Consider the following 26,074-nt stretch of genomic DNA (forward strand, 5'->3'; position numbering starts at 1 on the left):
ATGAAGACTGAATATTTATTAAGAGGCTTCATTTCTTCAATGTTACGGCGTGTGTTGACTCTGAATATGTGAGGGAGAAAATGTGTGATCATGCAAGGATGAAGCACCACAAAAAGATCTGTAAAGGAAGAGGAGGGGTGAAGACGTAGAGAGGGTCGTGGTAAGTATTAGAGCAGAATGGAAAAGAGAGAGGGGAGTAGAAAAGATCAATCACTTCTTCAGGGGCTGGCTGCCAGAGTGTCTTGAATCCAGTAAAGAAACTCGCACACTTTGACGTACACGGCGGGGTAGCTGGGCTGAGCACATCCCTGACCCCATGACACAAGGCCGTAAACCTCTCCAAGACACACCAGCGGGCTGCCAGAGTCGCCCTGGCGGACAGAGAGAGACCGAGGGTGAGCAGGTGGTCCTACACATGCACAGCAGTGGGGCAGCTTATTGTACAACTCACATTGCAGGCTCCTTTGCCTCCCTCTGTGAATCCAGCGCAGAACATCCTGCGCGTGATCATGCCAGGATAGGCCTTGTCGCACTCCCCATCGTCAACAATATCCATATCCAGACACTGAAGGCGGCTGGGCATCACCGCTGCAACAGACCACAAAGACCCATAACAAAAACCCAGACTTCAGATTATGGTATTATTCATGTTGTGAATTTCACACTTAAGCTGGATCATTTAAAAAAACAATACCTACCGTCGCCTTCTGCTACAGTGCTTCCCCATCCAGACACAGAGCAAGGAAGCCCTCCCATGGGGCACCCTGTGGGCAATGGGATAGGCGCCACGGCCGCAGTCACCTCCACAGGGTGGAAGAGCTTGATCAGCATAATGTCAAAATCCAGAGTCTGGTAGTCATAACTGTGCAGAGAAGAATCTAAAATAAGCTTTCGAGCTTCTGCAGTGGATTTATGGAAGAAGCAGTGGAAAGTGAGGGAGATTCTCAGCAACAGCAAATTCCATTTTGACTTACCTCTGATGCCAGAAGATCGTGTCAGTCTTCATTAGCTGCTCTGTACCCTCGAAAACACGCAGATCATGATCTCCCAGGATGACTTGCATGTAGTAGGGACTGAGAGACAAGGTGAAGCATATTATTAAAATATGGATGGATACACACACACACACACACACAAAAAAAAACCAACTGAAGATTTTTATTTATTCCTCTATAGAGCTTTATCTAATTCACCGTCACGGAGCCTGAAGCCGATCATGCTGAGAATGTGAAAAATAAACAGTGTGTCTCAGTCAACTCTCATCATTGCCCGAGCTCACTCACCAATATACATTCCTATTTTTAATTCAGAGGAAAATGTCAGACGAGCGTCATCCACAACGATATCTATAAACGCTCATCAATGTCCCTTTTTTCAATCCATGCATACTTACTTGTACCAACAGTGGGCAACAGAGAGCACCCACTGATTGTTTATGAGCGTACCACCGCAGAAGTGGTAGCCATAGTTGAGAGAGGCCATGAATGGACGAGAGTGGGGCTCACACTCCTCTCCTCCAATGATCCTTCCATCTTCTCGGGGAACTGCCACTGTTGTACACATACAATATAGAGCTCTGTTTTAGACTTATCAACAATCTCATGTCTCCATCGCATTCCAGCGTGAATATATTGCTCTGTGTCTGTATGTGAGTGTGCGAGAGTGTGTGTGTGAGTGTGAGAGTGCCTCCTTCTGCCAGTGTGGTATTTCTGTCTTTACCAGCAGCTCCGACCATCAGCAGCAGAGCCAGCAGTCTCATGGTGGTGTCTGGTGAGTGATCAGAAGACATCTGGATACACCAAGGTCCATATTTATATCCCGCCGTCCTGCTGCTTCCCTCCCCTCACTCCCTCTCTTTACTGACCCCACCCGCGTCGCCACACTCGGCCCCATCCCTTGGTAAACACTGCTGAGCCAAATCCAGTTTCTTATCGTGCCCCAGTTTTCTTTTTTTATTTACTTTTTGTATTTACCATCTCAGCACGCACCCCGTGGTTACATCATCTCTGCACCTCTTCAAGGTCTACACACATTTAACACCTGTTTACGGTTCCTTCATGAGTCACTCATTATTGGAAAACTATAGCACATAAAGATCATAAAACATCAAAATGAGATATCGGGTTCTTTTTCAAGGCTCGAACATGTAGAAGAAGAAAAAAAAGAAGTAAAAGCTCTAGTCAAAAACGCCCCCCAAAAAACTTCATGAATTCTAATTTATTTTAGTAGAGGAAAATAAATAAATAAACAAATAAATGAATAAATGTGTTGCTGTACAGCTCTGCCTTTGGCTACGGCGGAAGCCAAACATGATGGGAACGAAACCATCTGTGTCCTCAGAACCAGAAGAATAACAAATACTATATGCTGTTTCTCTGTTTATGTGTCAAACAGCAATTAACAGTCTCTGAGCTCCAATAAATACTGTTAAAGTCCCCTATTTAATTGAATTATACCAGCATGGTACGCCATAGAACAGCTTGTTAAATTTATTGGTCTTTGTTACAATAAAAATAATAATTTCCAATAAAATGTCACTCCAAAAAAACTTGACAAAAAAAAAAGAATTTGATTATTTTGCCGTCTTTACCAGAGCAGTTATAATTTGGATTTTTAAAAAAAAAAAATTTCTAAGAGTTTGTTTTTAAGATTGAGACTGGGATGGGAGGAGTGGACGGACGTCTGGAGGTGGGAGGATGGATCAGAGTGAACGCATGAGGGCGTGGACGGGGAGGGGTGGTCCACGGGACACAGAAGTTGAGATATAAATGCTGTCAGTTGCAGGTCATTCACCTCCAGTCTGGTCATACAAAGAGTTGAGTCAGACCGAGGATGATTGGCCTGATTGTATTTGTGCTCCTGGGTGCTGCAGGTAAAGAACATTTGCAGTATACGAACTAAGGTTTTAGGTTAAGAAAATACTTTGAGGCGTGAAGTATTTTGCATTTATTTTGCACCCACAGCTGCAGCCCCTGTGGATGACAAGATCGTGGGCGGCGCAGAGTGTGCGCGTCACACTCGACCATGGCAGGTGTCAATTAACCTTGGCTACCACTACTGTGGAGGCTCACTCATCAATGAACGCTGGATCATCTCCGCTGCCCACTGCTGGCAAAAGTTTGTACTACATTATTCTATTGAAATAGTCTCCATTGGCTGCTCTAATAGAAAACCTTAATCCTGTTGTTTTATTCAGTCCTTATACACAGATTGCCGTCTTGGGCGACCACCACATCTGGATGAATGAGGGCACCGAGCAGTACATGGCAGTGGATGCCATCTACTGGCATGAGCTTTATGACTACAAGACCCTCGACTACGACATCATGATACTGAAACTGGCACACGATGTCACTGTGAACAGCTACGTCAAGCCTATTCCCTTACCCAAAGCTTGTCCCGCAGCCGGGACCAAGTGCACGGTGTCCGGATGGGGAAACATCTACTCTGACGAAGGTGAGATGAACCTGATCCCTGTGATAACGTCGACATTCAACCTATATTCAAATCTCCTTGTTAAAAAAAAAAAAAAGAAATACTCCACTTATAAATGGAAGCAACTATCACCTATAATCCTGTATTTTTGTCATTAAAAGAATTTGGCATGCATGCGTCTCATAACTTGTAAACACTGTTTACAATGTCTGAAAATGAAATGAGAAACTACTAGAACCAGTAACAGTGCTTTGTACCCGCACAGATTTCATTACAGCGGCCAAGGATTCCGCAGTACGACTATCCAATCGCTGACAGGCATGTCACACATTTATAAAATGAGCTTCAACAGTAATTCCTAATAACCGCCAGCATATTAAAAGTTGAAGTTATCTTTGGAAAAGCGGCAGAAGCACTTACTCATTGACATTTCTAGTCATGAAATCAAAATCAACCGAGGCGTCCTTGTCATGAAAGGGGTAAACGTTAGCTTTCAGTGAAGCATCGAGTATTGCATCAATTTGAATTGATGCATTAATTTCACTGCTGCTGTCGAGCACCTAACGCAGATGCCCCACACTTTATAGATTATTTAGAATCTAAATTATTTATCTATTATTTATACATGCATGCATCAGTCATTTCTCCACACATCAGCATTCTACCTGAAAAGTAAGGCTCAGGAATAAAGACCCTGTACAAAACTCTCACTCGGCAAAATCAATGTGTTCCTTAAACCTTCATAGAAAGTATTAAATAGGACAAAAATAGGCAGGATATTTTTCTTATTCATCCTTTGGGAAGAATCTACAATGGACCTACACAGTACTAAAAAAAGAAACGGTGGATGTAGAACTGACATCAAATAAGACAACTTTGAAACAAGAAAATTAGAAATGTAACCGACTCTGCAGTCGACAAAGACTTTTTAGAAAAAGAATCCTGAATAAATTTGTCATAAAACGAGAAACATGACAATTCTGGTGGCTAATAATGCTCTCTGTATATAAAGGGGTTTCCACCTAATTTGAAACTTTACATGTTTGTGTCTCACCGTTTTCTCACTGTGCTTCTTTCATGCCGTCATCCAGTCTTCAACCCATTTAATCTTCAGTGTGTGGATGTGCCCATTCTGTCCGACAAGGAATGTGACGAGTCCTACCCCGGCATGATCACCGAGCGCATGGTGTGTGCCGGATACCTGGAGGGAGGCAAGGACGCTTGTCAGGTAATTCCACACTACAACCACAATGCCTGATCATTTATCCAGGGTAAATATGAAAATGTTGGACAAATTGGGTTTATGATGCAGTTGAAGGAATAAACAATTCCCTCTGTTTCCTCCCTTCTCGTCCCCTGCAGGGCGACTCTGGTGGTCCTCTGGAGTGTAATGGGGAGCTGCACGGTATCGTCTCTTGGGGCCAGGGCTGTGCTCTGCCCAACTACCCAGGTGTTTACACCAAAGTTTGTTCTCTGATGCCCTGGATCAACGACACTCTGGCCAAATACAGCTAGACCGTGATCTCCCCATGACGGGACTACCCAAGAGACGGGAGAAGCGAAGGGAGGCTGAGATTGAAGGAGACAGAGACAGGAGGTGGTTGTGGGTAGTGTCAGAAAGTAAGCTGCAGGAGAGCGGCTAAGGCAGAGCCACAAAGAGAAACACAAAGAAGAAGAGATGAAAAAAGATGTAAGATGTGAAAACACGATCAATAAAATCTTTCATCTTTGTGATGCATCGGCGTGCTTACAATTGCTGACAATACTGTTCCTTCTCTCAAGCAATTACATTATTGCTCTTTCTGGATACCTCAATTAAAAATCTGAGGTTTTTTTTTTTCCCCACTACAAATACACATCACACAGAAACAATTCACAATGAAATGCAAATCTGACAAATATGTGTATTTGTTGGCATAAAGCAAAACCAGAGAATGACATATAGACACAAACTGTTGCATTAATCTGCAGTAGTTAAGGTGAAGGGTACAGTCAAGTTATACTTACATGTCTTAATATAGGTAGTATTCCTAATGAAATGCTGGCTGTGATTCACAAACAACTGAATATGTTCATATTGTGTCTCTTTAAAAAAAAATCATTTTAACACGATAGAAGTCAGAAAACAATAGAAGACTCGCAAACTGATGCGTCTACTTAGAGTCTCACCTTAAAGTGTGTATTCAGAGACAAACTGGGTTGCAATGAAGAGCCATTTTACTTTTCACTGTAATGCAAGTCGACACTCTTAGTATTAGTCCTCACTTTTCATAGAAAAAGTAATGCACTTCATGTGTGTGAAAATATTCAGTCTTGCTGACCGGACATCAAAAAGCTACAGTCAGTACCTCTGCCTCTCTGTAGAGGGCAGTGCTGAGCACACCGAGTCATCTTATCCGGCTGATGTATTTCTATGTATAGACAAAATGTATTTTTTCATTTGTTTTGAATGCACAGCTTGAGACAAAATCACAGAACTACCCCATTAACAACTCAAGAATGACTCAAGGATGTCGTATCACTTTTTTTACATGACGTTTTCTACATAACTGAGATAGTTCAAGGATAGAAAATATAACAACGGTGACACTATTTCTTGACTATTTAATGTTAGAGGTAATGGATAAAAGACATTAAGAATGCACAAATCTGTAGCATGCAGACATGTTGCAAAACTTACTAGTATGTAGAGAGAGTTCTGATATGAGATATTAACACAATCACTGTGCAAGCTGGCAACTGAATGGAAGATGTAATGTCTGTTATTTGGTTCACATATTTAAAAATCTGACGAGAGCCGCAAAAGTTTGTTGTTATGGCAATAGCTGTGCATGTCAACATATTTCTCAAATCAGATGGAGTCTTACTGACCACTGTGAGTGGCTGGGGTCACAACATGTGTAGAAAAATAACAAACAAACTAATAATAATGAGGCCAGGGACAAAGCATAGATTTTAAGGGGTTAAGATCCAGTCAAGAGGACCGAGTTTGAATGTGAGGCGGGATCAAACCCAGGAGCAGACGACTGGAGAATTCAAGTTACTCAAATGATAAAGTTTACTCAAAGATGCCTTATGGCTTTAATACATTCAAAGTATGACTCCTTTGTATGGATTGAAAATGCAGTTATATAACAAAATATTTCTCTATAACCAGAGAAACAACTTCACAGGTTAATCAAAATCCATTTGCTTTTCCATACTCTGTCTAAAGGTTGCCTGCTCTTTTGTCGTGACTGCAGTTTGCTACCTTATAATTCTATTGATAAATGTAGAATTTTGTACTTTAGTTCGTACTGTTCCACGTCATTTCTATGTTGAAACACCACTTTGTAATGTTTATGCAGCACGTCCTTTTACCCGAAACAATTTTCCCACCAATGGAAACAAATAAACTTGAAACACACTGCAAAACATTAAATAATCTCTTTTTGACAATCAGCGTTATATAAACGGCTTTAAAATTTCTGGAATTAAACAATAATATATATTACACCGTTTTTGCACTGAAAATCTGAATGAAACATCAAAACAAGCTTTTTTTCCTGTACAAATCCAACTTGGCAAGTAAACCGAAGGAATCTGAAATCCTGTTCGGAATAATTCTTGCTTGAGGAAATCCTGTTCAAACAAATAAAACACTGAACCAGTAGCATTACAAAGACACTAGTCAACATAAATAAATTCAGATGTTCAATTCAATTGCTGTTTGTTTTGCACTTAAGCATTTTGTGAAACGATGCCGCTCGTAAACAAAGTTCCTTTACATCCCGTGTAAAGCCCGAGTTGCTTAAGAGTCACTTTAAAAACAATAAACATCCGACACTTTCATTAACAAGGACATCACTTACAGCGAGTTTAATCAGCTCCGTGGTTCCTTTCCGTTGAAAGTTATTCGTCAGCTCCTCCGCCCCATTTAATCACGTCCTGAAACTGCGCGGATGAATCTGTACTGGAAAGTGGAAAGAGGGGTCATTTCTAAAAGGATATCTACAGTCTCGGTAACAAATGAATAGATTTAATACATTATCATGTTAAAAATACATACATATAAATCAAGGTGTATTTCATCATACATCAAGATTATTAAACCAATGACTGGAGCTGTTACTTGCGTATTGTAGGAACTACTTTGTCTTCCGAATGTGCGGTTAATGCTCTGTAATAGAGGCCGAAGCGGGTGCACTGAGGTCAAGTGTTTAATTAGAAGCGAGTGCAAAAAGCAAAATAACATCTGATTTGGAGCTTTCTCAGGTCTTATAACAGAAACGGTTCTATTTGTAAATGTGAGGATTACCAGTAATCACTTATGTCACTGATTCGATATTGTTTGAATACATATCTATCTTTCGCACCCCTGTTGGAACAAATGGTCCTGGTAAAGGTTTGTTATCAATTTCATATCAGCTACATCAGCTTGGGTTTTTCTGGGAATGGGGTATAACAATAAAAACTGGGATAAATAGGCTTGGGAAAAAAAATGTGACAGTTGTCTGCTCAACTAATAAAGTTACCAAATAAGATCTTAAAAATAAAGTGTCACATGCATTGACTGAATCAAGATTTTATACAGTGTGTTGATTTAAACCGATGTTATCAAATTGACTGAATTTGACTGGTGCTATCAAACAAAACTTTTTTTTTTTTTTAAATTTAGATGGTTGAGGAAGCAGACGATTTAGTGGATACCAAGTTTCATATCACATCCAACTCACGGTAGAAACAATTAAATCAGGGATTATCCAAGCAAAGAAAAAAAAAATCCCGGTCTCTTTTTTTTGTCTGAGACCAAGACAAAGACAAAACAGAGTTGTTGCTGTCTATTATAAGACCTTCAAAAGGTGATGCTGCTTCTGTTGTCGAGACAACGACCGACCTGCAGAACTACAACACGGCAGCCTTGTTCAACACTTCTGCTGCATGTAATTTCTGATATCAATCGTTTGGACATTTGTACAGATATATCTCCCATCTGTTCTCCGCAGACAGAAATGAGACTGCAGTGCACCTGTTGCTGTTTTCAGGAATGAATCATCCTTCTTCATTATTGTCACTGTGACAGAGGATAAAGAAAGAGATGAAAGGAATAAAATGAATGTGACAGGATGACAGATGGTTAAATGAATGTCAAAATGCTAAATTAAAACTCATTGTACATCTCCATTTTTTATTAATGTAATCATAATTCAAATCCATGGAAATTTGTTTGAATTATTCAGTACAAACCACCACAGCGAAGATCCATCTTTTAATGGCTCCCCAAGACTTCTGGCAGTGTGCACTGTGGAGGAGGCTGCAAACCATCTACAGGTCCTCATTAAATAATGGCTATTGGAGGTGGAAAAAATAAATCCATGTTGATGTGAACAATAGAATGTAAGGAAATACTTTTGTTTTAAGACCAGGGGTCTTAGGTACCTTCAACCGAGGCCCATCCCACTTATCTGAAACCACTGGAGCTACGAGAACAAAGGATTGAAATGTATCAGACAGTGCTGGTGTGAAAATGGATGGATGGATGGATGGATGGATGGATGGATGGATGGATGGATGGATGGATGGATGGATGGATGGATAAATGCATGGATAGATGGATGGATGGATGGATGGATGGATGGATGGATGGATGGATGGATGGATGGATGGATGGATGGGTGGATGGATGGATCATTAAAGTTTCCAAGAGAATAATCAAATCTGATTCAAAAAAATTGCTTTAAATCATTTATTTGTCCAGTATGAAAGATGGAAAATAAAGAGCAAATGATGTTAAACTGCTCGACTGAACTGCTGTGATTGGATCACTTAGTTGCTGGCCATGGTGCTCTCCAGCCAGTCGTTGAAGATGCAGACCTGGAAAAAAAGAAGACGGAAAAAAAAAACACTCATCAGCATTACACTAATGTGATCACAGACACCCAGACTATACCAGTACTGGACAGGAAGTTTTGTATGAAATGATTTTCGTCTTTAAAAATTACCTTGGCGTAGACGCCAGGGTGGTCCCTCTCAGCACATCCATAGCCCCAGGACACAACACCCTGCAGCTGACCGTTGCACACAACGGGGCCACCAGAGTCACCCTGACAACAGAGAGCGTGGAGTATGAAGTAACAACATTCAATTCAGTTTGATGCTCCATGTCCTCCACAATTGATGCTTTAAATCTGTATGAATTCAATCACATACCTGGCAAGAGTCCTTGCCTCCCTCCAGGTATCCAGCGCAGAACATGGCGTCGGTGATCATGCCAGGGTAGGAGTTGTTGCAGTCCCTGTCAGACAGGATGGGGATATCCAGACACTGCAGCTTGTTTTTGTCAGCACCTGGAGAACAAGAACAGACTCATGTGAAACCGAAGCTCCTTGTCAGTAATAACAGTTCAATCTGAGCACACTGCTGTTCTTCTAACTTACTGGAGCTCATGGTGTTGCCCCATCCGGAGACCTTGCACATGGTGCCAGCGGGGGCACAGCTGGAGGGCAGAGCCACGATCTTCACGTACTGGTTGAGGGTGGCGGGCTTGCTCAGCTTGATCAGCATGATGTCATTGTCGATGTTGTAGGAGCTGTACCTGGGGTGACGGATGACGCGGGAAGAGCTGATGAACTGCTCGCTTCCCTCATTGACCCTGATGTTGTGCTCTCCCAGACGCACCTCAACGCGGCTGAAAACAGTCAAAAGAGGGAATTAGAGCAAAAAACCACAACTGAGCATCAGATTGAAATGTGTGGACTTCAGGAGCTGAATCAGACTGAAAGAGTGGAGAAATCAACCTGGAAGAAATATACTTACGACTTGTAGCAGTGAGCAGCAGAGACAACCCAGTTCTCGTTGACCAGGGAGCCACCGCAGAAGTGGTAGCCAGAGTTCAGAGACACCTGATGGCCCTGAGAATAGGGGGTGCACTCATACCCTCCGACGATCTTGTCGTCCTCGGTGGCGACTGAAAACACACACCAGCAAGTCAGTTACTTCCAGACTTTCACAACAAACAACCAGCATCTGTTTGTGTGCGTTCTAATTTACAGTCGACACCTAAAGCCTTTTGCACTAGAAAAGCTTGTGAATCATTTTTATTGTGGCATCATGAGACGTGAAGTTCTGTTGGATGAAGTTGCAGTCTGGGAAAAAGACCAACAGACTGTTTAACAGAGAGGAAGAAATCTGCTAGAATGAGAGTTGACACTCACAGGCAGCTCCGATGAGCAGAACGAAGACCAGAGACCTCATGGTTGCTGTGTGATCTTGTGGATGTAGAAGTTCACCTGGAGCCTGGATTTATACCCACAGGAAGAGCTGCGCCCTGCTCTCTCAGCATCCTCATTGGTCAGTGAGCAGCCAATCTCTGGGCGTGTTGGTGGGATATAGGTGACTTATTACCAAAGTTGCTTATGCATGGATAGCTTGGGAGCAGAATATGACCAAATTGAGCAGAAGTACAGACTTAGAATAATGTTGGAATAATGCTTTATTATCAACACTGGTACTTTTTATTTTGTCAGGTCAGTGAAGATGTGCGGATAAGTTGGGTTTAAATGTTTCTCTAAGATTACTTCAAGTGCACCAATGAAGAGTTATTCAAGAGCTCGTTCTAGACAACATATAAACATGTTATACATTTGTTTTTATATTGATTGCGATAATTATGGCCTCTGACTAAGAAAACATATTAACAAAATCTGGTTTTATTAAATAATCCAACACAATAACAATAACTCAAGAATAGTAGCAAACAAGATTGAAAAATATTGAAATATTGATGAGGGAGTTTGGCTTTTTGAATTGGATCATGGAAAAAAATAAACTTCCATTGTATTGATTTCTTTTTCTGTTAACAGGTACCTTAATGACAGTTACGCTTTCTGCTACTGTCACTTCACATTGAACATTTAACCCAATCAATAATCATAGCAAAAAATATTGTTTCACTGCATCTAGTGTAGTATTATTACCTATTGACAAGAATATTTAATTTGAATACAATTTCCTATGAGAACTCCACTGTACTTATGGCCCGTCTTTCTTGTACCGACAACTTCCTGCCACCTTTTTGTCAAGCCCATTCTTCTCCAACAGGATAACAATGAATAAAAGAAAACAGTTTGTGATAAATTACCTTCATTCTATGAGTTAAAATTAGAATTTTCCAGTTATATGTTGTGGGTTTGTTTGCGTTGAGTTTGCACAGCCTTGGTACACATTGTGTCCCGTATTTGGTGAAGATTGTTTCTCACAGCTGTGTGTTTCTCACTGCAGCCTTCTTGGGAAGGTAGCAGGGTTTGAGGCTGCTGTAAAAATGATAACCTATGTCACTTTCCTGATAAAATGCAGTGGGAACGAAGTGACGAAAGAGTCTTTTATTAAAACAAATCGGGCAATAATCCAGTAGATGGTATAAATATGGCGATTGCAGAACTGTTAGTGAGTAAATTGAATGTGTCCTGGCCTTTGTCCAACTTCCAGACAGCCAGGCATTTTAACATTTCCTCTCTTTTCTCTCTCCTCTATCGATCTGTCAAAGACCCACACAATGGTTATGTTGGAATTACCGCTATATAAATGTAATTTATCAAAATCTTTAGTCTCCATTCGTACAAATTCTAACCCCAAAAATGCCCTAAAATGCACTCGTAGAGATCTATGTTATTGTACAGTTTAAAAGCTTCAGAAGAGTTGCTAGTAAACTTGATCTAAATTACCAATAAGCAGTTTTGTGAGCAGCCACCCGCAAAAGAGTTAAGTGTGTCCACAAGTCTCAGTCTGATGTGTAACAGTTTTTAATGTCACATGTTCCAGACCTGACCTCATGTTAATCCACAAATCTAACTGTGTGTTATCACTAATCTTTAGTAATAAATCTAATTGCATGGGGACATAAATCAACATACATTAAGCCAAAATAGAAAAACAGAAGTCACCGAGGATAATTGTTACAGTAGTGTAAAGTCATAATACTCATGTAAATTACCAATGTAGATTAACATTAAGAGAACAAGACATCAGAGCAAAAGAAGGCAAAAGAAGAACAAAATGAAGTGTTACAATGAAACATCAAACAGGTTGACCAGATTAGAAAAAAAAAAGAAAATATAATTTGTCCTCAGGCAAAGTATACATAACTGAGACAAGTGATCTATTTTTCTGTCATTCCACAGTGGGTATGTGAAGCCAAAGCGAAACAAAAAAGAAATGGACTGTTAACCACTACTGTGAGTTTTATATAGATGTACAAGGTGATTTGTGGAAAGATTGGGACAATTTCTCTTTGTTTAGTTCAGTTATTTTTTTGTTTTTTTTGTAGGCTAGGAAAATGATATCGTGGGTCATTTTTTAATATTGTGGGAAATCAAATTTATTAGATAAATAAATAAAAATAGTAATACTAAATTCTAATTTATTTATGGAATGGTAAAGCTAAAAGTGGGTCATTGTCTCTAGCAGGCACACAGTCAGCACGTAGCTATAAACAAAGAAAAACATCGGTTTGTGTCACGGCTCTGAGGAGTGTGATATTTGTTATGAGTATTATTCTTTTCAAACAGTCACACGTTACCTTGGAGTCGACACCAGGGTAGTTGTCATCACATCGATAGCCCCGGGACACAAAACAGTGCAGCTCGTTGTTGCACACAGCAGCACCACCAGAATCACACAGAGAGAAAGGGATAACGGTTACTTAAACAGTGGCCCGGTTTTTTGGGGGTATAATTCAACAGGGCTCCATTACCTGCGTGACACCTTTCATTTTATTATTGAGGTAATTGATAAGCATGTCTGAGTTGGAACAGTGGCAGCTCTCATTACACAGCTGCTTGCTGTCAACAGCTCGAGCAAAGGCATTGTACAGTAGTGTTGTTGAATTTTTAAACGTTTTTCATAAGTGCATTTAGACGGTTCTAAAGTTTGCTTGACATAACTTCTTTTGAAGATTTTGTAATTGTTGGCTATTACTTGTGGCAGTGCCAAAGACAGTGACACTAACAGGTTTTGTTCAGATATTGCAGCATGAAGTGTGTATTCACTGAATGACTAGTTCCGGGATTATTTTATGCCTCCATCTCAATTCAATCACAGAAAGTGTCTCTTCAGGTGCTTTTTTCTTACAGGGATTGGTTGTCACAGTAAGGCATTGAAACTTTGCACTGTAGATGTGGGGAGTTTTACTCTGGATGCCCTTCCTGAGTCCCCATCACTCCAGATTAAAACTTAACCCAATGCATCACAATTAGACTGACGGCATGTAAATACAAATAAAGCAAAAATCTATGCTGGTTTATCGACTTATTTTCACATCAGATGACCAAACAACAACAAGGCGTTTTGACTGAAAGTTGAGTTCCCTGATGGTGCTGATGGCTCTGCACCCACATCTTCAATGATCTTGTCCTCCTCTTGGTCACAGTATCTCAGGATGATGGTTTGATAATATTTACCTCAGTTTGGGTGAAAGTGTTATTCAACATAATGCCATAAGGCCAATTCACGGATCAGAGGAGTTGGATAGAAACAAAACTGATATAGGACTGATATAAAATTGACGATAAGACTGGAACACTTGTCCGCTCAAACTGCTCCATTTATTTTTCTTCAATCCCCCCAAAAAACCAGGATTGGCCAAAAACACTGACATCCACAGCATTTATCTAACTGTGACGGGTATTTAACGATCACCTACAGCTATCGTGCAATTAAACTGATTATCTTGAAATAAACTGCAGTTACTTAAAAGAGGCAGCACATTGAATCTTAACTTAAATAGTAAATAGACTTCTGTTCCAAGTATCCCATCAATGTTTGTTAATCCACAATATTGAACATGTCATACGGTTTGATTTAATTAACTGATATTTATCACAGAGTTTTGTTATTTAATTAGTACAAGCATACACATAAATTCTCCGCTTTGTTTATTTTCATACTTTTCCATTTTCAGTACTTTGATGTAAAGCAACTGTCAGCAAATGTGAATATCTTAAAGCATTGTTTTTCTCCACTTAGGGGCGGGTCGATCATTTGGTGATTACAGATATGCTCACTTAATGTTTTTTGGAAAAGTGAATAAAAAGCTTCAATCATTTTGAACGCTTCATGAACAAATTGAATGTTGCTTTCTTTGCAGCTGCTTCTCCCTGTCCTCAGTCTCACTCTTTACTTTTCATTTAGGGCATGACCACATTTTAGAGCCATATAAGCAATCGTCAGTCCAATAAGGTTTGCCTCTTGTGACTTTCTCTGGTGTTTATTTTTGAAGTACTCTATCTGAGGACACGTGGGGAGTTTGACCACCTTCAGGCAGTGTGGTTGTGAACGGAGCCATCTGCACTGCTGCAGACCAAGGTCAGAGATTACAGATATAGCATAGATAATGTGATAAAGTGCAATTGAATATTGAATATACTGCTGAAAAAAGTATTTGTCGTGGAAGTTAAAAGTTCCTATACCCTAATAGAAAAGGACAAAAGCAAAAAACATTAAAGATTATCCATCATGAGTTTCTCTTTGGAGCGGGAGAATTATGCCACTAGATCACAATGCATATCATGGAAATAATATATGATAAATGCACCAATTTGCAGCAGTAGAAAACAGTTCAAAGGCTTACAGGTGTGGGAAACGGTGAAATAATTTTTCATTTTTAAAATTTAATTTATAGCACTGTATTAATCCCCAGAGGGGAAATTCCTTCCCAAACTAACCCATCAGTAGCAGCCACACAGAGCAGTGCTGAAGCGGGGGAGGCTGAGGGTCTTGCTCATGTGCCCCTGGTGCATGTTATTTGGAATGTACACCAATGTGAGCCAAAATCTTTTTTTTCCCAGAATCCCAAAGCACCCCCCCCCCCCCCCCCCAAGACTCTGATTGGTCCAAAGTGAAAGTGGGTGGTAACCTCAGCAGCGGAGGGGACTGGCACCTTTCTATATAAACAAGGGGTCCAGGTGAAGTCCCCCCCATCACAGGATCACTCAGCAACCATGAGGTCTCTGGTCTTTGTTCTGCTCATCGGAGCTGCTTGTAAGAACAATTCCTCCCACACCACGATCGAATTATACAAACACCCAATGATGGATAAGTATTTGACCTTCTGTGTTTTCAGTCGCCACCGAGGACGACAAGATCGTCGGAGGGTATGAGTGCACCCCCTATTCTCAGGGCCATCAGGTGTCTCTGAACTCTGGCTACCACTTCTGCGGTGGCTCCCTGGTCAACGAGAACTGGGTTGTCTCTGCTGCTCACTGCTACAAGTCGTAAGTATATTTCTTCCAGGTTTCTTTCTCCACTCTTTCAGTCTGATTCAGCTCCTGAAGTCCACACATTTCAATCTGATGCTCAGTTGTGGTTTTTTGCTCTAATTCCCTCTTTTGACTGTTTTCAGCCGCGTTGAGGTGCGTCTGGGAGAGCACAACATCAGGGTCAATGAGGGAAGCGAGCAGTTCATCAGCTCTTCCCGCGTCATCCGTCACCCCAGGTACAGCTCCTACAACATCGACAATGACATCATGCTGATCAAGCTGAGCAAGCCCGCCACCCTCAACCAGTACGTGAAGATCGTGGCTCTGCCCTCCAGCTGTGCCCCCGCTGGCACCATGTGCAAGGTCTCCGGATGGGGCAACACCATGAGCTCCAGTAAGTTAGAAGAACAGCAGTGTGCTCAGATTGAACTGTTATTACTGACAAGGAGCTTCGGTTTCACATGAGTCTGTTCTTGTTCTCCAGGTGCTGATAGCAACAAGCTGCAGTGTCTGGATATCCCCATCCTGTCTGACAGGGACTGCAACAACTCCTACCCTGGCATGATCACCGACGCCATGTTCTGCGCTGGATACCTGGAGGGAGGCAAGGACTCTTGCCAGGTATGTGATTGAATTCATACAGATTTAAAGCATCAATTGTGGAGGACATGGAGCATCAAACTGAATTGAATGTTGTTACTTCATACTCCACGCTCTCTGTTGCCAGGGTGACTCTGGTGGCCCCGTTGTGTGCAACGGTCAGCTGCAGGGTGTTGTGTCCTGGGGCTATGGATGTGCTGAGAGGGACCACCCTGGCGTCTACGCCAAGGTAAAGCCAATTCTTTTGTCAAAAATTGTTTCTAAACTTAAACTGCACTTGTCATTCCCTTGTTATTTGCACCATCATGTAAACAAATATGATTGTGTTTCCATTCATAGGTCTGCCTCTTCAACGACTGGCTGGAGACCACCATGGCCAGCTACTAAACTAGCACCTTCTGTCTTCATCCTGCTCTGCTGCATCTCTTATAACATCGTCACTCCACTGCTGTAGAGTTCTGACTAATGTGCAGCCAGTTTCCATCTAAAAAACAATAAAATCTGAAACTTAACATTTGTTTCCTTTCATCTTTTCTGTTTTCTCACATAATGATACTCTCATCATAACACTGTCAAAGTGAAGGATGTGATTCAATCATCATATCAAATTATGGAAGTAGTAGAAAATAAGTCATTATGTGTATAATTGCAACATCATTGTGTTGGAGCTGCTGGTTACAACATTTTAGAATGAAACTAAGCAATTAATCATGTTGCAAAGAAAGGGTTCAATCAAAGAAGGTATTAGATATGAATATTGAAAGATAAATTTAAACAAATGTGAAATTAAAAATGTTCAGTAAGCTTAACATACATCAATTATCCTTCTACAACAAACCATTGATTTTTCATTATTTCTTTTTCCAAGTTATTAGGTGGCACTGTGGAGCCATTTTGCCCCGCCCATATATGAAACCATTGAAATATGTAAATGCTTATTAGGCCTGTTTATAGTGCCAAATTTAGCACATCACAAATCACTACGCCACCACAGACACGACCTGGAACATACACCAACCTTATTCACACTATGTCATAATTTACCGTTTCAAGGCTGTCCTGACCAATTCTGAGGCTGCTTTGGTAAATATCTGGGATTTATGGCTCAAATTAGAAAAAAGACATTCATTTTGCCATTAGGTGGCGCCATCACTGTCAAAACATACTTCTGGATGGATAGATTCAGGGCTGGACCTTCATGAATCCTGAGAAGTTTGGTGAGGATTGGACAATGTACAAGGTCCCGAAAGGCCCAGGACAAGGCAATTTATCACATCAAAATTCACCATGTCCCTTTCAGAACGCCAGGACCATACCATTCAACAAAAACTCAAGATTTGTAGAACTTTTAATAATCAATGCCTTTAGATGATTTACATCAATTTTCAAGTTGAATGGATGAAATCCTCTGGAGGCGTCAGTTACATTCCAATGCCTCTATCAAAATGACCATTACTTTTGTCATCAGGTGGTGCCATCACTATGAAAACATGTCTCCATATGGATTTATTCAGGACCTTCATGATTCCTGAGAGGTTTGGACAATCTACAGTGAAGTTAAAGCTGTTATTGTTTAACTTCCTGTGGCAAAACCACACAGGAAGACCTAACATTTCCACGAAATCTCTCGATTTATTCAACTTTTATAATCAATGGTAAATGGACTTCCCTTATATAGCGCCTTTAAACTGCGTGGGCAGGCCCAAAGCGCTTTACAAAGTTCATCGCGTTCACTCATTCACACACACATTCACACACCATTGGAGGCTGCAGCCATGCAAGGTGCTGTCACTCCAATGGGAGCAGTTTGGGGTTAAGTGTCTTGCCCAAGGACATTTCAGCATGTAGATGGGAATTGAACCTGCAACCTTCTGATTGGGAGACAACCGCTCTAGCAACCGAGTCAAGCCGTTCAATGACCAACAGCAATGTCCAAGTCGATTTGACCAAAACCCTTTGAGGAGATAGTTCAATTCCAATGCCTTGTATGACCTTATTTTGCCTTATTTTGAAAATTCAACTAAAAACAGCGGTTTTCCTGTCGATCTGACAAAAATGTCTCCAATTGTAAATCTGCTCATCTCGGCATAATCCATATCTCTAGTTCATTTTTAAAGTAAATCTTTCCAAGATCTGATTCAAAATGCAAAATCTGTGATGAATTAAAAAATGAATAACTTAACACAATATATTTCAATCTTGTTTGCTTCCATTCTTGACAGTTTTACCTTATAAGTCATACATTTTTTTATTTTAAAGTATTAGAATCTTTCATGAGAACAGATGTTTGAATGTGTTTTCTCAATCAGAGGTCATAATTATCACAATCATTATAGAAACAAATGTATGAAATGTTTTAGTCCATATGTTGTGTTTAGAAATAGCTGACGGAACAATTAACTTTCAATTAATGCACCGGAAGTAATCTGACCTGACAAAATAAAAAGTACCAGTGTTGATAATAAAGCATTATACCAACATTATTCTAAGACTGTACTTCTGCTCAATTTGGTCATATTCTGCTCCCAAGCTATCCATGCATAAGCAACTTTGGTAATAAGTCACCTATATCCCACCAACACGCCCAGAGATTGGCTGCTCACTGACCAATGAGGATGCTGAGAGAGCAGGGCGCAGCTCTTCCTGTGGGTATAAATCCAGGCTCCAGGTGAACTTCTACATCCACAAGATCACACAGCAACCATGAGGTCTCTGGTCTTCGTTCTGCTCATCGGAGCTGCCTGTGAGTGTCAACTCTCATTCTAGCAGATTTCTTCCTCTCTGTTAAACAGTCTGTTGGTCTTTTTCCCAGACTGCAACTTCATCCAACAGAACTTCACGTCTCATGATGCCACAATAAAAATGATTCACAAGCTTTTCTAGTGCAAAAGGCTTTAGGTGTCGACTGTAAATTAGAACGCACACAAACAGATGCTGGTTGTTTGTTGTGAAAGTCTGGAAGTAACTGACTTGCTGGTGTGTGTTTTCAGTCGCCACCGAGGACGACAAGATCGTCGGAGGGTATGAGTGCACCCCCTATTCTCAGGGCCATCAGGTGTCTCTGAACTCTGGCTACCACTTCTGCGGTGGCTCCCTGGTCAACGAGAACTGGGTTGTCTCTGCTGCTCACTGCTACAAGTCGTAAGTATATTTCTTCCAGGTTTATTTCTCCACTCTTTCAGTCTGATTCAGCTCCTGAAGTCCACACATTTCAATCTGATGCTCAGTTGTGGTTTTTTGCTCTAATTCCCTCTTTTGACTGTTTTCAGCCGCGTTGAGGTGCGTCTGGGAGAGCACAACATCAGGGTCAATGAGGGAAGCGAGCAGTTCATCAGCTCTTCCCGCGTCATCCGTCACCCCAGGTACAGCTCCTACAACATCGACAATGACATCATGCTGATCAAGCTGAGCAAGCCCGCCACCCTCAACCAGTACGTGAAGATCGTGGCTCTGCCCTCCAGCTGTGCCCCCGCTGGCACCATGTGCAAGGTCTCCGGATGGGGCAACACCATGAGCTCCAGTAAGTTAGAAGAACAGCAGTGTGCTCAGATTGAACTGTTATTACTGACAAGGAGCTTCGGTTTCACATGAGTCTGTTCTTGTTCTCCAGGTGCTGACAGCAACAAGCTGCAGTGTCTGGATATCCCCATCCTGTCTGACAGGGACTGCAACAACTCCTACCCTGGCATGATCACCGACGCCATGTTCTGCGCTGGATACCTGGAGGGAGGCAAGGACTCTTGCCAGGTATGTGATTGAATTCATACAGATTTAAAGCATCAATTGTGGAGGACATGGAGCATCAAACTGAATTGAATGTTGTTACTTCATACTCCACGCTCTCTGTTGTCAGGGTGACTCTGGTGGCCCCGTTGTGTGCAACGGTCAGCTGCAGGGTGTTGTGTCCTGGGGCTATGGATGTGCTGAGAGGGACCACCCTGGTGTCTACGCCAAGGTAAAGCCAATTCTTTTGTCAAAAATTGTTTCTAAATTTAAACTGCACTTGTCATTCCCTTGTTATTTGCACCATCATGTAAACAAATATGATTGTGTTTCCATTCATAGGTCTGCCTCTTCAACGACTGGCTGGAGACCACCATGGCCAGCTACTAAACTAGCACCTTCTGTCTTCATCCTGCTCTGCTGCATCTCTTATAACATCGTCACTCCACTGCTGTAGAGTTCTGACTAATGTGCAGCCAGTTTCCATCTAAAAAACAATAAAATCTGAAACTTAACATTTGTTTCCTTTCATCTTTTCTGTTTTCTCACATAATGATACTCTCATCATAACACTGTCAAAGTGAAGGATGTGATTCAATCATCATATCAAATTATGGAAGTAGTAGAAAAGAAGTCATTATGTGTATAATTGCAACATCATTGTGTTGGAGCTGCTGGTTACAACATTTTAGAATGAAACTAAGCAATTATTCATCCTGCAAAGAAAGGGTTCAATCAAGAAGGTACCTGATGTGAATATTAAAAATTTTATTTAAAATAATGTGTAATTAAACATTTTCAGTAAGCTTAAGGAGTTTCAATAGTCATGCTACATCAAATCACTGATTTTTCACAAGTTTGTAGGTGGCGCTGTGGAGCCATTTTGCCCTGCCCATGTCTGAAACCATTGAAATATGTAAATCTTCAGCAGGCATGATTTTTGTACCAAATGTGGTGAGTTTCTAAACATTCAGATCCCCAAAAAGCAATTTAGCAAATCAAAAATCATTACACCACCACAGACACGACCTGGAACATACACCAACCTTATTCACACTATGTCATAACTTACAGTTTCAAAGCTGTCCTGAACAATTCTGAGGCTGCTTTGGTAAATATCTGGGATTTATGGCTCAAATTAGAAAAAAGACATTCATTTTGCCATTAAGTGGCGCCATCACTGTCAAAACATACTTCTGGATGGATAGATTCAGGGCTGGACCTTCATGAATCCTGAGAAGTTTGGTGAGGATTGGACAATGTACAAGGTCCCGAAAGGCCCAGGACAAGGCAATTTATCACATCAAAATTCACCATGTCCCTTTCAGAACGCCAGGACCATACCATTCAACAAAAACTCAAGATTTGTAGAACTTTTAATAATCAATGGCTTTAGATGATTTACACCAATTTTCAAGTTGAATGGATGAAATCCTCTGGAGGCGTCAGTTACATTCCAATGCCTCTATCAAAATGACCATTACTTTTGTCATCAGGTGGTGCCATCACTATGAAAACATGTCTCCATATGGATTTATTCAGGACCTTCATGATTCCTGAGAGGTTTGGACAATCTACAGTGAAGTTAAAGCTGTTATTGTTTAACTTCCTGTGGCAAAACCACACAGGAAGACCTAACATTTCCACGAAATCTCTCGATTTATTCAACTTTTATAATCAATGGTAAATGGACTTCCCTTATATAGCGCCTTTAAACTGCGTGGGCAGGCCCAAAGCGCTTTACAAAGTTCATCGCGTTCACTCATTCACACACACATTCACACACCATTGGAGGCTGCAGCCATGCAAGGTGCTGTCACTCCAATGGGAGCAGTTTGGGGTTAAGTGTCTTGCCCAAGGACATTTCAGCATGTAGATGGGAATTGAACCTGCAACCTTCTGATTGGGAGACAACCGCTCTAGCAACCGAGTCAAGCCGTTCAATGACCAACAGCAATGTCCAAGTCGATTTGACCAAAACCCTATGAGGAGATAGTTCAATTCCAATGCCTTGTATGACCTTATTTTGCCTTATTTTGAAAATTCAACTAAAAACAGCGGTTTTCCTGTCGATCTGACAAAAATGTCTCCAATTGTAAATCTGCTCATCTCGGCATAATCCATATCTCTAGTTCATTTTTAAAGTAAATCTTTCCAAGATCTGATTCAAAATGCAAAATCTGTGATGAATTAAAAAATGAATAACTTAACACAATATATTTCAATCTTGTTTGCTTCCATTCTTGACAGTTTTACCTTATAAGTCATACATTTTTTTATTTTAAAGTATTAGAATCTTTCATGAGAACAGATGTTTGAATGTGTTTTCTCAATCAGAGGTCATAATTATCACAATAATTATAGAAACAAATGTATGAAATGTTTTAGTCCATATGTTGTGTTTAGAAATAGCTGACGGAACAATTAACTTTCAATTAATGCACCGGAAGTAATCTGACCTGACAAAATAAAAAGTACCAGTGTTGATAATAAAGCATTATACCAACATTATTCTAAGTCTGTACTTCTGCTCAATTTGGTCATATTCTGCTCCCAAGCTATCCATGCATAAGCAACTTTGGTAATAAGTCACCTATATCCCACCAACACGCCCAGAGATTGGCTGCTCACTGACCAATGAGGATGCTGAGAGAGCAGGGCGCAGCTCTTCCTGTGGGTATAAATCCAGGCTCCAGGTGAACTTCTACATCCACAAGATCACACAGCAACCATGAGGTCTCTGGTCTTCGTTCTGCTCATCGGAGCTGCCTGTGAGTGTCAACTCTCATTCTAGCAGATTTCTTCCTCTCTGTTAAACAGTCTGTTGGTCTTTTTCCCAGACTGCAACTTCATCCAACAGAACTTCACGTCTCATGATGCCACAATAAAAATGATTCACAAGCTTTTCTAGTGCAAAAGGCTTTAGGTGTCGACTGTAAATTAGAACGCACACAAACAGATGCTGGTTGTTTGTTGTAAAAGTCTGGAAGTAACTGACTTGCTGGTGTGTGTTTTCAGTCGCCACCGAGGACGACAAGATCGTCGGAGGGTATGAGTGCACCCCCTATTCTCAGGGCCATCAGGTGTCTCTGAACTCTGGCTACCACTTCTGCGGTGGCTCCCTGGTCAACGAGAACTGGGTTGTCTCTGCTGCTCACTGCTACAAGTCGTAAGTATATTTCTTCCAGGTTTATTTCTCCACTCTTTCAGTCTGATTCAGCTCCTGAAGTCCACACATTTCAATCTGATGCTCAGTTGGGTTTTCTTTCTCTAATTCCCTCTTTTGACTGTTTTCAGCCGCGTTGAGGTGCGTCTGGGAGAGCACAACATCAGGGTCAATGAGGGAAGCGAGCAGTTCATCAGCTCTTCCCGCGTCATCCGTCACCCCAGGTACAGCTCCTACAACATCGACAATGACATCATGCTGATCAAGCTGAGCAAGCCCGCCACCCTCAACCAGTACGTGAAGATCGTGGCTCTGCCCTCCAGCTGTGCCCCCGCTGGCACCATGTGCAAGGTCTCCGGATGGGGAAACACCATGAGCTCCAGTAAGTTAGAAGAACAGCAGTGTGCTCAGATTGAACTGTTATTACTGACAAGGAGCTTCGGTTTCACATGAGTCTGTTCTTGTTCTCCAGGTGCTGACAGCAACAAGCTGCAGTGTCTGGATATCCCCATCCTGTCTGACAGGGACTGCAACAACTCCTACCCTGGCATGATCACCGACGCCATGTTCTGCGCTGGATACCTGGAGGGAGGCAAGGACTCTTGCCAGGTATGTGATTGAATTCATACAGATTTAAAGCATCAATTGTGGAGGACATGGAGCATCAAACTGAATTGAATGTTGTTACTTCATACTCCACGCTCTCTGTTGTCAGGGTGACTCTGGTGGCCCCGTTGTGTGCAACGGTCAGCTGCAGGGTGTTGTGTCCTGGGGCTATGGATGTGCTGAGAGGGACCACCCTGGTGTCTACGCCAAGGTAAAGCCAATTCTTTTGTCAAAAATCTTTTCTAAATTTAAACTGCACTTGTCATTCCCTTGTTATTTGCACCATCATGTAAACAAATATGATTGTGTTTCCATTCATAGGTCTGCCTCTTCAACGACTGGCTGGAGACCACCATGGCCAGCTACTAAACTAGCACCTTCCGTCTTCATCCTGCTCTGCTGCATCTCTTATAACATCGTCACTCCACTGCTGTAGAGTTCTGACTAATGTGCAGCCAGTTTCCATCTAAAAAACAATAAAATCTGAAACTTAACATTTGTTTCCTTTCATCTTTTCTGTTTTCTCACATAATGATACTCTCATCATAACACTGTCAAAGTGAAGGATGTGATTCAATCATCATATCAAATTATGGAAGTAGTAGAAAATAAGTCATTATGTGTATAATTGCAACATCATTGTGTTGGAGCTGCTGGTTACAACATTTTAGAATGAAACTAAGCAATTATTCATCCTGCAAAGAAAGGGTTCAATCAAGAAGGTACCTGATGTGAATATTAAAAATTATATTTAAAATAATGTGTAATTAAACATTTTCAGTAAGCTTAAGGAGTTTCAATAGTCATGCTACATCAAATCACTGATTTTTCACAAGTTTGTAGGTGGCGCTGTGGAGCCATTTTGCCCTGCCCATGTCTGAAACCATTGAAATATGTAAATCTTCAGCAGGCATGATTTTTGTATCAAAGGTGGTGAGTTTTTAAACATTCAGATCCCCAAAAAGCAATTTAGCAAATCAAAAATCATTACACCACCACAGACACGACCTGGAACATACACCAACCTTATTCACACTATGTCATAACTTACAGTTTCAAGGCTGTCCTGACCAATTCTGAGGCTGCTTTGGTAAATATCTGGGATTTATGGCTCAAATTAGAAAAAAGACATTCATTTTGCCATTAGGTGGCGCCATCACTGTCAAAACATACTTCTGGATGGATAGATTCAGGGCTGGACCTTCATGAATCCTGAGAAGTTTGGTGAGGATTGGACAATGTACAAGGTCCCGAAAGGCCCAGGACAAGGCAATTTATCACATCAAAATTCACCATGTCCCTTTCAGAACGCCAGGACCATACCATTCAACAAAAACTCAAGATTTGTAGAACTTTTAATAATCAATGGCTTTAGATGATTTACACCAATTTTCAAGTTGAATGGATGAAATCCTCTGGAGGCGTCAGTTACATTCCAATGCCTCTATCAAAATGACCATTACTTTTGCCATCAGGTGGTGCCATTACCATGAAAACATGTCTCCATATAGATTTATTCAGGACCTTCATGATTCCTGAGAGGTTTGGTGATGATTGGACAGTGTACAGAGAAGTTACAGCTGTTTTTGTTTAACTTCCTGTGTTTTCGCGAAACCTCCAAATCCGTTGGCACAGGAGGACTTAACTGTTCTAAAAAATCTCTGGATTTAAATGCCTTGCTTGACCTTATTTGATCTTATTTTGAAAATTCAACCCAAAACAACAACTTTCCGGTCGATCTGACAAAAATGTTGCCAATTGCAAATCTGCTCATCTTGGCATGAACTACATGCCTAGTTGATTTTTAAAGTTAACTTTTGCAAGATCCGATTCAAAAAGCAAAACTTCCTCATTTATTACAAAATTGATAACATAAAACAATATATTTCAATCTTGTTTCCTTCCATTCTTGATAGTTTTACCCTGTAAGTCATAAAACTTTGTATTTTAAAGTATTAGAATCTTTCATGAGAACAGATGTTTGAATGTGTTTTCTCAATCAGAGGTCATAATTATCACAATAATTATAGAAACAAATGTATGAAATGTTTTAGTCCATATGTTGTGTTTAGAAATAGCTGACGGAACAATTAACTTTCAATTTATGCACCGGAAGTAATCTGACCTGACAAAATAAAAAGTACCAGTGTTGATAATAAAGCATTATACCAACATTATTTTAAGTCTGTACTTCTGCTCAATTTGGTCATATTCTGCTCCCAAGCTATCCATGCATAAGCAACTTTGGTAATAAGTCACCTATATCCCACCAACACGCCCAGAGATTGGCTGCTCACTGACCAATGAGGAT

General features: G+C 40.9%; 6 protein-coding genes across 6 annotated transcripts; 4 read left to right on the forward strand and 2 right to left on the reverse strand.

Annotated features, from left to right (window-relative positions):
* Positions 1 to 2: 2 nt before the first annotated feature.
* LOC308114464 (trypsin-like) lies at positions 3 to 1,805 on the reverse strand. The gene is made up of 6 exons (XM_080471345.1): positions 1,720 to 1,805; positions 1,394 to 1,550; positions 975 to 1,073; positions 699 to 862; positions 452 to 588; positions 3 to 371 (listed from the first exon to the last, which is right to left on the reverse strand). The coding sequence occupies exons 1-6, from the start codon at positions 1,787 to 1,789 to the stop codon at positions 219 to 221; spliced, it is 780 nt and encodes a 259-aa protein (XP_080327471.1). The 5' UTR covers positions 1,790 to 1,805; the 3' UTR covers positions 3 to 218.
* A 986-nt stretch (positions 1,806 to 2,791) lies between these two features.
* LOC308114465 (trypsin-2-like) lies at positions 2,792 to 5,173 on the forward strand. Its single transcript, XM_080471346.1, has 5 exons — positions 2,792 to 2,872; positions 2,964 to 3,117; positions 3,197 to 3,456; positions 4,527 to 4,663; positions 4,798 to 5,173. The coding sequence occupies exons 1-5, from the start codon at positions 2,833 to 2,835 to the stop codon at positions 4,948 to 4,950; spliced, it is 744 nt and encodes a 247-aa protein (XP_080327472.1). The 5' UTR covers positions 2,792 to 2,832; the 3' UTR covers positions 4,951 to 5,173.
* Positions 5,174 to 9,146: 3,973 nt separating this feature from the next.
* LOC308114466 (trypsin-1-like) lies at positions 9,147 to 10,685 on the reverse strand. The gene is made up of 6 exons (XM_080471347.1): positions 10,629 to 10,685; positions 10,231 to 10,381; positions 9,852 to 10,102; positions 9,625 to 9,761; positions 9,417 to 9,518; positions 9,147 to 9,288 (listed from the first exon to the last, which is right to left on the reverse strand). The coding sequence occupies exons 1-6, from the start codon at positions 10,666 to 10,668 to the stop codon at positions 9,241 to 9,243; spliced, it is 729 nt and encodes a 242-aa protein (XP_080327473.1). The 5' UTR covers positions 10,669 to 10,685; the 3' UTR covers positions 9,147 to 9,240.
* Positions 10,686 to 15,398: 4,713 nt separating this feature from the next.
* LOC308114471 (trypsin-1) lies at positions 15,399 to 16,774 on the forward strand. Its single transcript, XM_080471355.1, has 6 exons — positions 15,399 to 15,450; positions 15,533 to 15,683; positions 15,812 to 16,062; positions 16,153 to 16,289; positions 16,396 to 16,497; positions 16,608 to 16,774. The coding sequence occupies exons 1-6, from the start codon at positions 15,411 to 15,413 to the stop codon at positions 16,653 to 16,655; spliced, it is 729 nt and encodes a 242-aa protein (XP_080327481.1). The 5' UTR covers positions 15,399 to 15,410; the 3' UTR covers positions 16,656 to 16,774.
* A 2,180-nt stretch (positions 16,775 to 18,954) lies between these two features.
* On the forward strand, positions 18,955 to 20,500 carry LOC308114935 (trypsin-1). Its single transcript, XM_080472201.1, has 6 exons — positions 18,955 to 19,011; positions 19,259 to 19,409; positions 19,538 to 19,788; positions 19,879 to 20,015; positions 20,122 to 20,223; positions 20,334 to 20,500. Exons 1-6 carry the CDS (start codon positions 18,972 to 18,974, stop codon positions 20,379 to 20,381), a joined length of 729 nt encoding a protein of 242 aa, XP_080328327.1. The 5' UTR covers positions 18,955 to 18,971; the 3' UTR covers positions 20,382 to 20,500.
* Positions 20,501 to 22,707: 2,207 nt separating this feature from the next.
* LOC308114624 (trypsin-1) lies at positions 22,708 to 24,255 on the forward strand. The gene is made up of 6 exons (XM_080471663.1): positions 22,708 to 22,762; positions 23,010 to 23,160; positions 23,289 to 23,539; positions 23,630 to 23,766; positions 23,873 to 23,974; positions 24,085 to 24,255. The coding sequence occupies exons 1-6, from the start codon at positions 22,723 to 22,725 to the stop codon at positions 24,130 to 24,132; spliced, it is 729 nt and encodes a 242-aa protein (XP_080327789.1). The 5' UTR covers positions 22,708 to 22,722; the 3' UTR covers positions 24,133 to 24,255.
* The last annotated feature ends 1,819 nt before the right edge of the window (positions 24,256 to 26,074 follow it).

This window comes from Lipophrys pholis (assembly GCF_963383615.2).
Source record: "Lipophrys pholis genome assembly, chromosome: 9".
NCBI classification, from domain to species: domain Eukaryota; kingdom Metazoa; phylum Chordata; class Actinopteri; order Blenniiformes; family Blenniidae; genus Lipophrys; species Lipophrys pholis.

Coding starts and splice junctions, on each gene's coding strand:
- LOC308114464 (XM_080471345.1), bottom strand. CDS start 1,789: ATGTCTTCTGATCACTCACCAGACACCACCATGAGACTGCTGGCTCTG. Junction 1,551..1,719: donor GCTGATGGTCGGAGCTGCTG/GTAAAGACAGAA, acceptor TGTGTACAACAG/TGGCAGTTCCCCGAGAAGAT. Junction 372..451: donor GAGGCAAAGGAGCCTGCAAT/GTGAGTTGTACA, acceptor TCTGTCCGCCAG/GGCGACTCTGGCAGCCCGCT.
- LOC308114465 (XM_080471346.1), top strand. CDS start 2,833: ATGATTGGCCTGATTGTATTTGTGCTCCTGGGTGCTGCAG. Junction 2,873..2,963: donor TGTGCTCCTGGGTGCTGCAG/GTAAAGAACATT, acceptor TTGCACCCACAG/CTGCAGCCCCTGTGGATGAC. Junction 3,457..4,526: donor AAACATCTACTCTGACGAAG/GTGAGATGAACC, acceptor GCCGTCATCCAG/TCTTCAACCCATTTAATCTT.
- LOC308114466 (XM_080471347.1), bottom strand. CDS start 10,668: ATGAGGTCTCTGGTCTTCGTTCTGCTCATCGGAGCTGCCT. Junction 10,382..10,628: donor TCTGCTCATCGGAGCTGCCT/GTGAGTGTCAAC, acceptor GTGTGTTTTCAG/TCGCCACCGAGGACGACAAG. Junction 9,289..9,416: donor ACCCTGGCGTCTACGCCAAG/GTAATTTTTAAA, acceptor CTTTTTTTCCAG/GTCTGCATCTTCAACGACTG.
- LOC308114471 (XM_080471355.1), top strand. CDS start 15,411: ATGAGGTCTCTGGTCTTTGTTCTGCTCATCGGAGCTGCTT. Junction 16,063..16,152: donor GGGCAACACCATGAGCTCCA/GTAAGTTAGAAG, acceptor CTTGTTCTCCAG/GTGCTGATAGCAACAAGCTG. Junction 16,498..16,607: donor ACCCTGGCGTCTACGCCAAG/GTAAAGCCAATT, acceptor TTCCATTCATAG/GTCTGCCTCTTCAACGACTG.
- LOC308114935 (XM_080472201.1), top strand. CDS start 18,972: ATGAGGTCTCTGGTCTTCGTTCTGCTCATCGGAGCTGCCT. Junction 19,012..19,258: donor TCTGCTCATCGGAGCTGCCT/GTGAGTGTCAAC, acceptor GTGTGTTTTCAG/TCGCCACCGAGGACGACAAG. Junction 20,224..20,333: donor ACCCTGGTGTCTACGCCAAG/GTAAAGCCAATT, acceptor TTCCATTCATAG/GTCTGCCTCTTCAACGACTG.
- LOC308114624 (XM_080471663.1), top strand. CDS start 22,723: ATGAGGTCTCTGGTCTTCGTTCTGCTCATCGGAGCTGCCT. Junction 23,161..23,288: donor GCTGCTCACTGCTACAAGTC/GTAAGTATATTT, acceptor GACTGTTTTCAG/CCGCGTTGAGGTGCGTCTGG. Junction 23,540..23,629: donor GGGAAACACCATGAGCTCCA/GTAAGTTAGAAG, acceptor CTTGTTCTCCAG/GTGCTGACAGCAACAAGCTG.